The 16,553-nt window shown below is 36.2% G+C and overlaps 1 protein-coding gene across 7 annotated transcripts in view; it reads left to right on the top strand.

Annotated features, from left to right (window-relative positions):
* The window catches only part of Phf14 (PHD finger protein 14), a 150,586-nt gene that overhangs the window by 14,852 nt on the left and 119,181 nt on the right, over positions 1-16,553 (top strand). For all 7 annotated transcript variants that reach the window (XM_069996581.1, XM_069996585.1, XM_069996583.1 and 4 more), the window contains 3 exons: positions 3,453-3,597; positions 9,316-9,475; positions 15,862-15,973. In XM_069996581.1, the coding sequence (XP_069852682.1) occupies positions 3,453-3,597; positions 9,316-9,475; positions 15,862-15,973 (417 nt within the window). The remainder of the gene's footprint in view (positions 1-3,452; positions 3,598-9,315; positions 9,476-15,861; positions 15,974-16,553) is intronic.

Raw genomic sequence — 16,553 nt, forward strand, 5'->3', positions numbered from 1 at the left:
TAACTTTTCTTTGGGATTTCTAAACAGGTTCTCCCCCATCCCACTGCCCACAAGCGCTGTCCCACGCCAGTGTCATAAATTACTAATTCATATTTTTCCTTTTGAACACTCAACAAGTTCAGATGGTTATTGTGCCTAATATAGGCCAGGAACATTCTTGCTATGCACCTTTTTCTTGCCATGTATTACCAAAGCTTCATGAAGTATGTCTTATTATTTTTTTTTTGTCATACACATTTTACAAATGAGAAAGTTCTACCTTTAAAGATTCAATAGTTATTGAGAATGGATCATGGTACCCAAGGATGTTTTAGTTTAAGTTAAATGTCATTTCCTTTGAAATATGTCTGATGTATGAAAATCTGGACAGATTTTTATTTGTTTACTGAACTAATGAATGGTAAGACATCGGTTTTGCCAGTTTTGCCAGTTTTGCTGGCGGTGGCTCACGCCTGTAATCCTAGCTACTCAGGAGGCTGAGATCTGAGGATGCAGTTCAAAGCCAGCTCGGCAGGAAAAGTCCGTGAGACTTTTATCTCCAACAAACCACTCAGAAAACTGGAAGTGGTGCTGTGGCTGTGGCTCAAGCTCTAGAGCGTTCACCTTGAGCTGAACAGCTGAGGGACAGCCCAGAGTTCAAGCCCCACTACTGACCTAAAAACAAAACAAAACAAAAGACATCAGTTTTCTATGTAGGATTTTTTCCCCACATTTATTTGGTAGCCATTAACTACGAAGTATTTTTTTAGTTTTATAAAAAAGAGCAATAAAATACAAACTTGGAAGCGCTGAAATTCTCAAGAGAAAGAGCTTTTTCTCCTTGATGACTTTTTTTTTGTCAGTCGTGGGGCTGGGTGCTGGGTGCTTGAGCTCTTCAGCTCAAGGCTAGCCCTCTGCCACTTGAGCCACAGTGCCATTACCAGCTTTTTCTGCTTATGTGGTGCTGAGGAATCAAACCTATGGCTTCCTGCATGCAAGGCAAGCACTCTACCACTGAGCCACCTTCCCAGCCCTCTGTATATAGATTAGCTGCAGTTTTAGGTGTTATATGCAATATATATATATATATATATATATATATATATATATATAGAGAGAGAGAGAGAGAGAGAGAGAGAGAGAGAGAGAGAAATAATTATTTGTTGTGACTTTCAAATGTCTTCAAATAGAGTTTACAAATGCAGTTTACAGAGGGCTGGGAAGGTGGCTCAGTGGTAGAGCGCTTGCCTTACATGCATGAGGCCCTGGGTTTGATTCCTCAGCACCATATAAGCAAAAAGAAAAAAAAGCCGGAAGTGGTGCTATGGCTCAAGTGGTGGAGCGGGAGCCTTGAGCTGAAGAGCTGAGGGACAGCGCCCAGGCCCAGAGTTCAGGCCCCATGACCCGACCCCCCCCCCAAAAAAAATGCAGTTTACAGAGATTGAAATAATGGACCCAAATGTTACTTTTGAATAATGTTGGACTTGAAAAGGTTATAAAAATATGAAAAATTAATGTGAACTATAGGGAATATCTTCTGTGGAACTAATTTATTCATTTTGGTTTTGGGTATGATTCAAATTATGAGTAGAAATGTATGTGCTAAAGTGTTTTTTTTTTTATTACATATGATAGGCCCAGTATATTAAATACGGTAAGAGTTATTTTCTTTTTTGTTTTGATTTTTTTGAGATAAAACTTATTGTGTAGCTCAGGTTGGTCACCAGTTCCTAAGTGCAGGTTCTTTTTGTCCTCAGCCAACAGTCATGAGCCATTGTGCTATAGATTTAATCATTTTCTTCTCTTATTTTAGGTGTTACTGGAAATGGAATCCAGAGCCTTATGCTTGCTAAACAAGCACTCTACCACTTGATCCACACTCCTAATGCTTTTTTTTTTTTTTGGTTTGTTTTCAGATAGCATTTCCCATGCTCTTATCTCCCCCTCCCAGTAGAGGATTACAGCTGGGATTATAGATTTGAATCACAATGCTTTGCTTGAATAGTCTTTTTCATTTATTTATTGACAGAACTGTGGTTTGAACTTGGTGTTTCTGAGCAAATGTTCAAATACTTAAGCCATACTGGCAGCACTTTTGCGTTAGTTATTATTACTATTATTTTTGGATGTGGTCTTATGTTTGTTCTGGGACTGGTTTCAGACCTCAGTCCTTTACTTAAGTCTTCCATATTCCTGTGGTTATAGCACACCCTACCAACATGCTTGGCTTGTTAGTTGAAGTGGAGTATAGCTAACTTTTTCCTTAAGACAGCCTTGATCCATGATCTTCCTTTCTCCATCTCGTACTACAGTTGTGTGCTACCGTGTGTGGCTCCTTAATCCTGAGACTACAGGCACAAGCTATCATGCCTAGCTCTTAAATCAATTTCTTATTAAAACTTAAATCCAGTCTACAATTCAGGAGATTTAAATTAAAACAGAATCTTCTCTTGTTTGGAATTTTATTTTTTAATACTTATCTATTAATCCAACTTCTTTCTTTATAGTTAACTAGCTATTTTTATTGACTTTGGGAGGAGTGTTTCTTGACATAAATCTAATAGAATATTTTTACTTTCCTAGCACTTAGTGGACCTGGATCTTTTTTAGGTGATTAAAAAATATATTTAGGGCTGGGAAGGTGGCTCAGTGGTAGAGCGCTTGCCTTGCATGCTTGAGGCCCTGGGTTCGATTCCTCAGCAGCACATAAGCAAAAAGAAAAAAGCCAGAAGTGGCGCTGTGGCTCAAGTGGTAGAGCGCTAGCCTTGAGCTGAAGCGCTGAGGGACAGCGCCCAGGCCCCACGACTGGACCCCCCAAAAAAAAAAAAAAAATATATATATATATATTTAAAGATGTGGCCATCCAGACTGTCATTGATCCAGTATTTAATAATGTTGCAAATTTTGAACTCCCTAGCAGTTAGAGGGTATAGATTCTATAAACTCAAACCTCACATGCACTTACTAATATGTTATCTTGAAGTTATTTCTTCCTATTTCATATGTGCATGTCTTGTGTTTTCCAAATAGGATTGAAAGTTCCTAAAGTGTAGGAACTTACTTTTAGAATCCATATGCAGGATTAAAAGTTATTTGTGGATTAATTACTCCTTTTTTATTTTAGTTTAAGGTGCAAAGTAGAATGACCAAGCAAGTGAACATTTTTTCATATCTAGTTTTAATGCATAGAGAAGAGAATGTATGGAACTTTCAGAGAAGTGAAAAATGAGTAAGAGGGTGCTTAGAAGATTCTGTGACACAGGTATACTTCTCAACTGTAGACAAACGTGCTTAGAAGGTTCTGTGACAGCTATACTTCTCAATTGTAGACAAACTCTGAAGTTACTAAAAAGAATGGAGAATGCAGCATAAATTACAAAGTCAAAAGTAGCATCTAAAATAGTTTAAAGTAGGAGTTTTATTAAAATTATTTTTTATTTGAAATGTCACTTTCTGATGTATTTTAATGTTAGGACTCGCTGATTCTTGAGAAGAGTCAAAACTGGAGTTCTCAAAAAATGGACCATATTCTGATTTGTTGTGTGTGTCTTGGCGATAATAGTGAAGATGCAGATGAAATAATTCAATGTGACAATTGTGGCATTACAGTCCATGAAGGTAATTTGGCTTTGTTTTTTCTCCTTTTAGAAATAACTGATTGACACTATTTAAAGCATCCTCTTTTCATTTGGTCAGTTCCAAGGTTTGTGTTTCATGATGTGATATTTTAATTAAAGTTTCAAAATAGATGAGCTCTGGTGACTTATGCCTGTAATATTAACTACTCAGGAGGCTGAAATTTGAGGATTGCAGTTGAAAGGCAGCCCAAGAAGAAAAGTCTATGATTTATCTCAAGTTTGTAATTTATCTCAAATTAACCAGCAAAAAGTCAGCTGTATATTAAGTGGTAGAGCACCTACTTTGAGAGAAGATGCTAAGGGAGAGCAGAATTCTCTGAGTACAAAAAGAGTTTCAAAATGAATTTTCATTAAATATTAATCCCAAGAAAGGAACTAAAATAAGGCATAATAGAAAGTAGTATTACTAGGGTTTTGTTTTTAAATTCCAGTCTTTAAAGTGACAAACTTCCATATTGTACTTCAGATATACAACTTTTAAAAAATGCCCTTCGGGGGGCTGGGAAGGTGGCTCAGTGGTAGAGCGCTTGCCTTGCATGCATGAGGCCCTGGGTTCAATTCCTCAGCACCACATAAGCAAAAAGAAAAAAAGCTGGAAGTGGCGCTGTGGCTCAAGTGGTAGAGTGCTAGCCTTGAGCTGAAGAGCTGAGGGACAGTGCCCAGGCCCAGAGTTCAGGCCCACGACTGGATCAAAAAAAAAAAAAAAAATGCCCTTCGGGAATGAGAAGTCTCATTGGTAAAGATCCTATAGTTGACATCTCCAGCAAAGAATTTAGCTAGGTGCTAGTGGCCCAGGCCTATAATCCTAGCTACTTACAAGGCTGAGATCTGAGGATCACACTTCAAAGCCAGCCTGAGCAGGAAAGTTTGTGAGATTCCTATTACCAATTTACTACTCAAAACCCAGAAATGGTGTTGTGGCTCAAAGTGGTAGAGTGCTAGCCTTGAGCAAGTAGAGGTCAGGAACAGTTCCCAGGCCCTGAATTCAAGCCCCACAACCAACAAAAGAAAAAAAAGAGAATGAACACCCCCCCCCCCCCCCCCACACACACACGTAAAGCAAAGAGTTTGATAGAGATACACCCTAAGAAAAAATGGTGGGTTAGAGCTAGATGACTCAAGAATGGTCAGGATGTTAAGAATTTCAGTTTTCCAAGAAATTGTGGTCATGGAAGGTACTAGGGAGGAGAAAAAACTCCTTGTTGTCTCTATTTTGACTAGGAATGGAGATTGTTTTCAACTTTTTTTCCCTTTAGCTAATCTGCCTCAGTCTCATAGTTATTAAATATGAACTTCTTGAATGCTTTACTTTAGAAATAAAACTTTTTAACTCTCATGATAGAGCTATATTAAAGAGTATAGAAGAAAGAACCATTATACAATATACAGTTATTCTAGTGATCATGGGGTTACTTCCTTAATTAAAGCACTGTTCATTGAAATACTATCCACTGGAAAGATGTCCAGTACACCTAATCTAGTGAACATCATAGCTTGGCAACACAGATTGCTATAAAGAATTGGTTTTAGAATATTGCTACCTTGGAAAAAGATCACTGTCCAAAAGTTGAAGAATGGTTTTTGCAAGGTGGAAATATTGAAAGTCAAATAATCGTAAGTCAAGAATTGATTGTAGTCCTAATATGTACACAATTACAGTGTTTAGTTTCATTTTCTTTAGCCTATTTCTCTCTCTCTCCCCTCTATCCCCCTTCTCTCCCTCTCTTTCCTCCTTCCCCCCCCCCCTCTTTAGTACCAGTTCTGGAGCATGAACTTGGGGCTGATGTGCTGTCCCTGAAATTTTGTGCTCAAGACTAACATTCTACTACTTGAGCTACAGCTCCACTGCTGGCTTTTTAGTTGTTGATTGGAGATGTCTTTCATGGACTTGCCAGTCCAGGTTGACTTCAAACTGTGATCCTCAGATTGTAGCTTCCTGAGTAGCTAGGATTACAGGTGTGAGCCATAGGAGTCTGGCTTCTATAGTCACTTCCAGCTTTTTTGAGTAGTTTATTAGCGATAAGAGTCTCTTTGGACCCTCCTGCCCACACTGGCTTTTATCCAGATCCTCAGATCTCAGCCGCCTAAGTAACTAGGATTACAGGTGTGAACCACCTGTGCCCGGCAATTACCTCCCTTACCCCCCTCACTTTTTTTTTTTTTTTCTGCTGGTCCTGGGGCTTGAACTCTGGCCTGGGTGTTGTCCCTGAGCTTTTGTGCTCAAGGCTAGTTCTCTACCACTTGAGCCACAGCTCCACTTCATTCTTTGCTTTCTGTAGTTTAGTGGAAAGAAAAGTCTCAAGGACATTCCTGCTCATGCTGGCTTCAAACTGCAATTCTCAGATCTCAGCCTCCAGAATAGCTAGGATTTCAGATGTGAGCCACTGGCACCTAGCATTAATTTGAGATTTTGATGACAGATAACATTCCAAATGTTGCATGTTAAATGCATAACTGTAATTACTTGGTAGAGAACTCACTCCATCCAAATAGAAAAATCTATTTTCTTTTTGAAATATAAGGGCTGTGTTTTGTCACTTGCTGTAAACACCTTTGTGACAAGATACTGTAAGTGAATGTTAATAGCAGGCTTCCCCTGAGTGTGATGTCATTTATCTGATATGCTGATTGCAGCATGTCTGACAAACAGTGTTGAGTATGTATCATAACAGTGACAGGATATTAGGTAGTGCATTTACCCAGCAGTTGTCTTCAAACTGAGTTGCTATGCATTGAATGAGATAAAGACTACCAGGAGATGTTGTCTTCTCATTTGTTTTATTTATCTATCTATCTATCTATTTATTTTCTAATATCTGTTAGCCTAGCCCCTAGACCATTTTTACTTTTCAGAAATGCAAAAAGCTATCCTTATGACTCTTTCCTAGGTAGTAGAGTATGCTCTTTGTGGCTTTAGGACATCTTTTTGACAGGAATTGTGCATTTTTCAGGTAATTTAAACAGCATTACTCATTTTAACTTGGTTTTCTAATAAGAAAATCTAATGATTGTTAACTTATTTTTGTATTAGTATACATTTATAATGTGAGGTGGTTAATTATAATTTTTTTTCACACATTTATACAATACACCCAGGACATTGTCTCCACTGTGTTTCCATTCTTTTCCTGTGTTAAAATGTTAAATAACAGAAATGTATTTTCTTCTTCTTTTTGGTTATCAGGAAATTAGTTGTACAAGAGGTTTCAAGTCAACATTTCAATTTATGAGTACAATGCTGTTTTTTTTTTTTTGGTCGTCGGGCTTGAACTCTGGGCCTGAGTGTTATCCCTGAGCTTTTTGGCTCAAGACAAGCACTCTACCACTTGAGCCACAGCAAAACTTCCGATTTTCTGGTGGTTAATTGCAGATAAGAGTCTCATGGACTTTCATGCCTGGGCTGGCTTTGAACCATGATCCTCAGATCTCAGCCTCCTGAGTAGGTAGGATTACAGGCATAAGCCCACTTGTTCCTGACAAGTACAATACATCTGGATCAATGTTACCCTTTCCATCATTTATGTGTTACAAATTTTTAAGTGGGTAAACTTTTGTGTTCCTTTTTTCCCTAACATTTTGAGAGATATTAAGTAACATTAAATATGTATTACAGATAAAGTTGCTATGCTTTAGAGTCAGTTTATTCAAAGTTACATAAGTAGGAGGCAGAAGACTGAAGAGCTTTGGTCTCTTGTAAGTGGAGAAAACTTTTGAAGCAGATCGACCGTACGTTAGCTTACATTATTTCCTTAAATTTGTGTTCATTGCATATGTTATTCAAAGGTTGAATGTAATTATATAGAAACATGTTTTCTATGTTTACTCCTTTGAAAACAGTTCCCATGTATGCTTATAAATTATTTATTTTCATTTTTTACTCATATGGAAAAATCTCTCTTTTCTGTACTCAATGTTTTGTGTGGAAGAAAAGAGAGAAGTGGCTGTAACATTCTGGAACTTTTTTTTAGGGCTTAGTAAACTCCCAGTTATGGTGGAGGAGTATGGAGTCAGTGGCAGGCTAAAGTGTCAGATAAGGAGCTATTAGATTGGAATTTAGTTGCTTTTTCAGAGGCAATGAAGCTAAAGAATGAATTCTTACTTAGTGCTGTTCTTTGAGCTTGCATAAATTGTCAGTATTTTTCTTTACAAAGGAAGAATGCTATAGAAATCATTCCTAAGGTTATTTGTAAGAGTTTTAAGACTGTGAAAATGTACATAGTGTATTTTTTAAAGCAAAAGTGGAATTTTGCTTTATTCAAAGTGAACTGCTGTGATTTGTTCTGATTTTGCTAAATGAAGTTAATACATTTGAATGCTCCTTGGGAGCTTTATTGACTTGGTAATTGCCTATTTTCTATGAATATAGATGGACTTTTTCTAGTTTCAAATAGTTTGTTTTAGAGGAACATTATTGAATTAAGAAAATAGGTTTCTCTGTGGCATTGTATAGTACCTTGAGAAAATAGATTAAACATGTTTATATTTTAGTTTATTGGTGACAATTACTGTTCCCAACAAGAAAATGATACATCTTTTAATTTAATTTCCATTTACAATATTGATGGTAGTGATAAAAGACAGTGATTGCCGACTACTACCTAATATTAAAGAAACTAATGAGTTTTGATTCCTCTCGTATCTTGGGTGCAAGAATCTACTTTCTTTTGAATCTGAAATTTGACATTTATTTTTTGTGACTTTCAGATTTTAATAAAGTTCACTGTGGCAAAATTTTCAAATAAGATTTGAGAATATAGTAATTAAGGATTTTCATGAGACAGGTTATGTAAGTCATAAGTTGGAAGCCAGTCTTTTAGCTACAGACTATTTTACTATCCTCCTGTGTTTTATAATAGTAGTAGTAAATAAAATACATAAATATTGACCTATAATTCTTCTTTTCATCTGTTTCAGTTATGAATAAATATTCACAGAAGACAGAATTACATAATTTTAAAGAGAGTAAATACTTCACTATTGAATACCTCAGAGGTTGACTTGAGAATGGAACTCATCATGTCTACCTCTATTTTGATTTTTTTTCAAATTGTTCTGTAGCTCTAATTATGTGTGCATGTATGTTTCTGTATTATTTCTTTTAATAAAATTTCATTTGATAGTCATGAGTTTATGTTATAATCTGCTTTTTTCAAATTGTTTTTGTTACTTTTTTTGCTGAATTTGATCTCATGTAAATTCTAATGTTGGGTACAAAGGGAGTTCAATAAATTTTTACTACTGGACAGTTAATCTAGTTTCTTATAAATAGTAATTCACATTAATAATGTATTTCTTAATAAAATAAAAATTTCTAAAAGTTTTCCTTTTAATGCTTTTTCTATAGTATTAAAACTTTTTAAAATGTAACTTAATTCACTAAATTATTTTTTGGTAAAGTTTTTTTTTTCTTTGCTTGTTGGTTTTTGTTTTTTGTGCTGGTATTAGGGTTGGAATTGAGACTCTCACCCTTTAACATGGCTTTTTCCCTCAAGTCTATTTTCTATCACTTGAGCTACACTTCTACTTCCAGCTTTTTGATGATTAGTTGGAGACAAGAATCTTAACTGACCTTATTGCCTGAACTGGCTGCAGACTGTGATCCTCAGATCTCAACTTCATAAATAGCATTCAGCATGAAAAGTATTTTTACAAATTGAAAATGTTTACAAATAGTTAATCATAACTGTTTCTTTTTTAGGTTGTTATGGAGTTGATGGAGAGAGTGACTCCATTATGAGTTCAGCTTCTGAAAATTCCACTGAACCTTGGTTTTGTGATGCCTGTAAATGTGGTGTTTCTCCTAGCTGTGAGCTGTGTCCAAATCAGGATGGAATTTTCAAGGAGACAGATGCTGGAAGGTTGATGTCCTAATTCTGCTTGATTCATATTCCTACTATATAACATGTCTACTTTTAATTCTTTATTTTATTTATGATTTTTGATATACATACTTCATTTCACTGCTTCTTTGAGTTTCTTAAAGTAGAATAAATGGGCCAGTAGGCTATAGATAAAGGAAGATCATTTACTGAGTACTTGCATTTATGTTTACATTCTCATCTCATCTGTTTTTAATAATGACCTTGTGAAGAAACAAATGATAGTTTACCAAATGTTAGGAAGAATGACTGAGACTCAGATCATTTACATATATTTTTATTATTAACTCAGCACCGTAAGTTGATAAATGTTCATATTTGAACTCTGATCTGTCTCATTTAAATAGTATGTCATACTCTTTGCTTTGAAAAAGGAGAAATTTGATATACATCATTATTAGCTGTGGTTAAAGAGTAAACATAAACTATAAAAACTCTATAAAGAATCCTGGGGATGAGGGAGATTATCTGAGAGTGACAAAATCAGAAAGAAAAATCTCTTTCCCCAGATTGGGGTTCAGACTTTGTTGGAGAAACTGTAGTTATAGCCTGATGGATGCCAGAAGGGTTTCAGTACTTAGCAGGTAGTTGACTAGGCATAGGTTACAGGAGGTTGTGGATCACTGTTTCGAAACCTGGACTGTGTGGTATCTGGATTGAGACATAGAAACGTGATTTTCAGGTGTGTCAAGGCTGTTCAATCACTGAAGAACTGAGCTGGTGACTGGGACAGAGGAAATGCATTCTAATCATCCCTCCTAGGAGATTCCTTCTTTTTACAGTACATTCTACCATGGAGTTGTAGTGCTCATTGCCATTGAGCTTAATATCATTCTCACTATAAAGGATAAATGTAAAAAGAGAATTTACTATTGTATCAAGTATTAAAGTACGAGTTTGAAGCTGAAAGACAATGAATTGATGTTGGTACACCACTTATATTCATGAGCACATTTGGACCATTGCTATCATAATAGTATTGACTTCTTTTATTTAAAATTTTATTTTAGGAGACACCATTTGGGGAAGGTGATTTGAAATGTAAGAGTAATTTCTAATCTTATGTGTTTTGCAGGTCACTCTTCTCTCCTATTCTTTTGCAGTAGAAAAGGGTGTATTTATGTGTTTTAATTTTTCCAAGTAAGGTTATTATATTATTTTTCTAAACATATTTAGTATTTAAACAGCACAATAGCGAATATAAATTTCCCATGTTTTTACATTGAAAAGAGTAAGACACATTTTTGTATATTTTACCTAAGTAAATTAAAAGCATATATATATATATATATATATATATATATATATACACACACACACACAGACACACACAGACACACACAGACACACACACAGAGATGTAGTGAAGAGATTTGTAACATGATACAGTAGCCTATAGCAAGACATACATATGTGTGTGTGTGTTTCTGCCTCAAATAATGGATAGATCCTTGAGAAATGTTGCTACATATTGGGATGACATAGGATATACCATAGATTATTGGGTACATTTATGAATTGAAATCCAGAAAACAAAGGCTGAAAATCTTACCTCTTCTTTCTGATCTAAAAATTAAAGTAAAATAGCTATGTAATTTGTATATTGACATGCATTTGTATTCTGTATCAATGACACAGGCATTATTTTATATTTAGAATGGTCTAGAATAAAGGAGGTTTTTTTTGTTGGTTGTGAGGCTTGAACTCTGGGCTTGGGCACTGTCTCTGAGTTCTTCAGTTCAAGGAGAGAGCTCTACCACTTGAACCACAGTGCCTCTTCCATAAAGGAGTTTTTGTAAGCATAAAAAGTATTCATTCATTGTTGCAATGGGTCAACCTGTATCCCTATTTAAACAATTTTTCTTTCTATTCTGCTCCCCAAATGATACCAACATCAAGGGAAGGGATGGTAGGGGAAAAACAAAGGAGGAGGCAACAATGCTTGATAAGAAATGTACTTACTACCTTGCTCATGTGATTGATTGTAACCCCTCTGTACAGTATTTTCACAATAAAAAACTTATTTTTTTTAAAAAAAGAATATAGTAGAGAGAGTAGGAAAAAGAATATGCATTCAGGGGTTGGGAAGGTAGCTCAGTGGTAGAGCGCTTGCCTTGCATGCGTGAGGCCCTAGGTTCGATTCCTCAGCACCACATAAGCAGAAAAAGCCGGAAGTGGCTCCATGGCTCAAGTGGTAGAGGGCTAGCCTTGAGCTGAAGAGCTGAGGGATAGTGCCCAAGCCCACAGTTCAGGCCCTACCTTTTTTTACTATGATTTTAGGCAAGTGCAGTTTTTTTTTTTTTGGTCTCAATTCCCTTAGCATTATTGAGGGCATTCAATGAGGTGATTTGTATAAAACATTATAGTTTTTGGAGCAAAATTATTAGTCAATAAATGTCTTCTGACCCTTTTGTACTGTTCCTGCTTCTAGTGCTTTCTTATTAGCAGCATTACTAAGGTGATGAGCTACAGCAGAATTTCTTTCCGTAGCTCCTTTAACCTTGAGATTTCAGAGTTATGACAATAAATTGTGATGGATAAGTAAAGCAGCATTGAAAAATATGGAGCTTCCTTTTTGGGAATACAATTTGTAATTTTATGTTTTTTTTCTTGTTAACGATTTGAAAATTATATTGAAAAGCTTTCTTTTCATGCTATCATGATTCACAAAGCAACTTGTAAAGCTGTTTCTGAGTGCAGTAAAAAAAAAGCTTCTTTAACCACTGAGATTTACTGAGAAATATTTACATTAGGTATTGTGAGTATTGCATATATAGACACATATCTCTTGATGTACATTCTGGCAAAAAAATTTTTATGTACTACTTAAACACTTTATGATGATGTTATAATGAAAGGCAGACTATAATAGAAATACATGTTTTTATATATTTTGCAGCATATAAAACAAGCTTGATAAACCAGCATAGAAGCCGAGAAAATTTGATATAGACTTGTAGTATTCTATTTTTAAATGGAAATTAGGGGAAAAGAAAGAGTAACATATGTAAATAATGAAAAAAATTGAAATTTTGTAGCACATGGCTTAATTAGACCCTTCCCCCTCTGTTTTATAGGAACCACAATTCTACATTCTAAAAAAATGATGTTATAGATGTGGGAAAGCCAGTAGAACATTCTTGTTACTGCACTTTTAATCTCATTTATTTTTTTTTAGGGAGAATATTTTACTTTATCCAAGTGATCCTGTTGACCTGCTTGTAGGAAACAGAAATATCCTACTACTTTATATCCTTGAAGATTGTCCTCCAATTTGTGAAATGACATAGCAGTCTTATCTAAAGGGCTGAAAATTTTACCTCTTCCTCCTCATCTAAAAAAGTGGAAATAGATGAATGATTCATTATATTGACATAAATTTGTAGTTTGTATTATAGACCCAGACATTCAGTCCCTATATGCCAAATACAGAGATTTGGTGAAAAGTAGAGATAGGAGATTTATAACATGACACGGCAGCCTACAGCAAGATAGTTTGCTGGCATATTGTCAGCCATCTTTGGGGCACGACTTGAATTATAGGTTTAATAGACAAAGAATTAGGGGGAGGGGACAAAAAGGACTCATGGTTAAATAGTCTCAGTGGCAGGTGTGTCTTTGTGGTCAGAGATGGCTTTGTTCAGATTGTCAGAGGTGGTGACAGAGTGGTCTGACTATTGTTTTAGGCTTTGTTAAGTTACTGATACCTGGCAGGTTGTTCAGTCTCCTATAGGCTCCTTCTTGGCTTCTAAGATGGCTCTGAAGTGTATGCAGGAGAGAATGGCTCAGGGAAAACCACAGAGATATAAAATGGAAGATGCTGGGGTGCCTTGCTTTTCTCCTGGTTTTATCTAATTTGTAGATCCATGTTAACTAGTCAGTGCTTTATAGCAAAAGCAGCTTTTAAGCACCCATGACAATTTGATTTATTAATATCATTTTTATTCTAAAATGAGAGTCTTCTGTGAAGTATGGTACTAGTCTTAATTTGCTTTATTAAGATACATAAATTTAAAAGCATATATTAAACAGTTTCTATGCTAAAATGACAATTGCAACTTTTTTGGGTGGTTCATAAGATGTTTGCTTTTCACTCCTCAGTCAACATCTGTCATCATAATGCTGATGGTAAAATAACAAGATTTCTTGTCTTGTTGTTTACCCAACTTTTCTTAATTACAAAGTTCTAAAGTATGTTCATGATAAACAAGTGAACAAAAGACTATTTATTGGTTTAAAATGGGCCTAAATCCTATTAGGAATGATTTTATTTTGTCTTGGTTTGGTATGTATTTAAATAAGGACTCACCGAAGTTTCCTCACATGAGTGGGTAGGTGAAGTGATATACTGATGTGCCAATCACTCTGAAATGGCAGTTTAAATCTGCACTACTTGTGTGACTTGTTCTCAAGCATTTTAAGAAGGTCAGTATGAAGGAAGCAGCCAGCTGTTGGGTTTATCAAAGATAAACTCCTACAGAGTACAGCGACATTTAATACATCAGTGGAGCATGAAGAAACTGCGTAAATTAAATTGAGAAAGCAGCTGCTTGTTGAAGATGTGTATCTTTATATTGAACTCTACGGGATGCATTTGGGAGGTTGGATTAAAATGCTCTATCAAGAAAATCTCAAAACCTTGGATTTTTTTTTCCCTCAGTAAAAAATGATAGTATTTTTAAAAAAGATTTGTAACTTTTCAGTATTGAATGATTATGTAGTCCATTAAAACTGATAGTGTATCAGAAAACCAGAATCATATAGTTTTCAAACCATTTTAACTCTTGAGCTCAAGGCGAGCCCTCTACCACTTTGGATTTTCTGGTGGCTAATTAGACATAAGAGTCTGACCAGGCTGCCTCAGGTCCCAGCCTCTAGTAGCTAGGATTATGGGTGTGAGCCACCATGCTAGGCTCACTTTAATTCTTTTTTTTTTTTTTTTTTTTTTGGTCGGTTGTGGGGCTTGAACTCTGGGCTTGGGCACTGTCTTGTGTTCTTCAGCTCAAGGCCAGCACTCTACCACTTGAGCCACAGCCAGCTTTCCAGTGGTTTATTGGAGGTAAGAGTCTCATGGACTTTTCCTATCCAGGCTGGTTTTGAACTGTGATCTCAGCCTTCTGAGTAGCTAGGATTACAAGCGTGACCCACAGGTGCCTGGCCAGATCAATTTTTTAAAAAATGAAATACTAATCCATTTTTTCAGCACATTGAACACGTCATTTAGTGTTTCAGCATTATTCAGACTTGAAGAGTATATTTATATGCATATAAGGCATATACATTTTAGTACATAAACAGTATGGTTAACAGATGACTATTTTTTTTTTTTTTTTTGGTCAATCCTGGGGCTTGAATTCAGGGTCTGGGTGCTGCCCTGAGGCTTTTCGGCTCAAGGCTAGTGCTCTATCACTTTGAGCCACAGCTCCATTTCTGGTGGTAAACTGGAGATAGAGCTCTCACTGGATGTTCCTGCCTGGCTGGCTTTGGACTGTGATCCATATATCTCAGCCTCCTGAGTAGCTAGAATTACAGGCGTGAGCCACCAGCACTCAACTCAGATGAGTAATTATTATTTTTCCATACCTTCTTCCAGCAAACTACTTTTATCTGAGAAGAAGGTCAACCTCTACACTGAAATTGTTAAAATAAGTTTGTAAGGATTATCCAACAGCTTCAGCTTTTGGAAAAGAATGACCAACTATTAGCAACTACACCTAATGATCACAGATTAAATTCACAGCTCTTAAGTTCCTTAAATTTAGAAGTTCTTATAATAATGAATGTGAATATTATTCTATGCACTTGAAAATGATACTTTATTTTATTTGAATTGTACTCCCATGCAACTTTTTTTTTTTTTTTTTTTTTTTTTTTGGTTGTGGGGCTTGAACTCTGGGCTTGGGCACTGTCCCTGAACTCTTCAGCTCAAGGCAAGTGCTCTACTGCTTGAGTCATGAGCCACTTCCGGTTTTCTGGTGGTTTATTGGCGATAAGTCTCATGGACTTTCCTGCCCTGGCTGGCTTTGAACCATGATCCTAAGATCTCAGCCTCCTGAATAGCTAGGATTACAGGTGTGAGCCACCGGCGCCCGGCTACATGCAACTATTTAAAAACAAGAATAAACTGCCTTGGATTTTAAGCGAAATCTAAGTTTTTGGCTAAATTGCAGTCATTTTTCTATAACGAACTGCTATTATTCTATAGATGTTGCGTATTCTCTTATGTGACTGAAATTGAGTGTGTAACATGTGATCACAGAATTGTTTCAGTAGTCATTTAAGATGTCACATGTTTTCTGTGTTTGTTTTCCATGTGAGAATCTCATGAACGGATTGATAGCAAAACCATATCTTCTCTCCACTAGATGGGTTCACATTGTTTGTGCCCTTTATGTTCCTGGGGTAGCCTTTGGAGATATTGACAAATTGAGACCAGTAACGCTTACAGAAATGAACTATTCCAAATATGGTGCCAAGGTAAGGCAAAAACATCTATGATTCTCTGAACAGAAATTTCTTTTTTTTTTGGGTCTGGTCGTGGGGCCTGAACTCTGGGCCTGGGTGCTGTCCCTCAGCTCTTGAGCTCAAGGCTAGTGCTCTATCACTTGAGCCACAGCACCACTTCTGGCTTTTTTTCTTTTTTGCTTATGTGGTGCTGAGGAATCGAACCCAGGGCCTCATGCATGCAAGGCAAGCGCTCTACCACTGAGCCACCTTCCCAGCCCCCAGAAAATTTTTTACTGTTAGTGTCTAGGGCTTTTAAGATGTTCATATTAATGATCATGCTCTTTGCTGAGTCTGTAATATGACATCATTGTTACTGATTTCCTAGAAAGCAAGTAATGCATGAATCCTTCCATGTGTTCTTAATTTAGTAAAATGATACTTGAAATTATTGCTTTTTTCCCTGGCTTGTGACACACTATCAAATACAGAGAGCTGAGCCTTTGTGTAACTAGTTGGATCAAATTGTATTCTATTTTTTAAAAATTTTATTTTTGTCTCTGAGACAGGATTTCCCTTTATAGCCCAGGCTGGCCTTATCTCATGATTCTCC

Source organism: Dipodomys merriami, unplaced genomic scaffold, assembly GCF_024711535.1.
Source record: "Dipodomys merriami isolate MVZ:Mamm:240054 unplaced genomic scaffold, mDipMer1.0.p SCAF_5, whole genome shotgun sequence".
Taxonomy (NCBI): Eukaryota; Metazoa; Chordata; class Mammalia; order Rodentia; family Heteromyidae; genus Dipodomys; species Dipodomys merriami.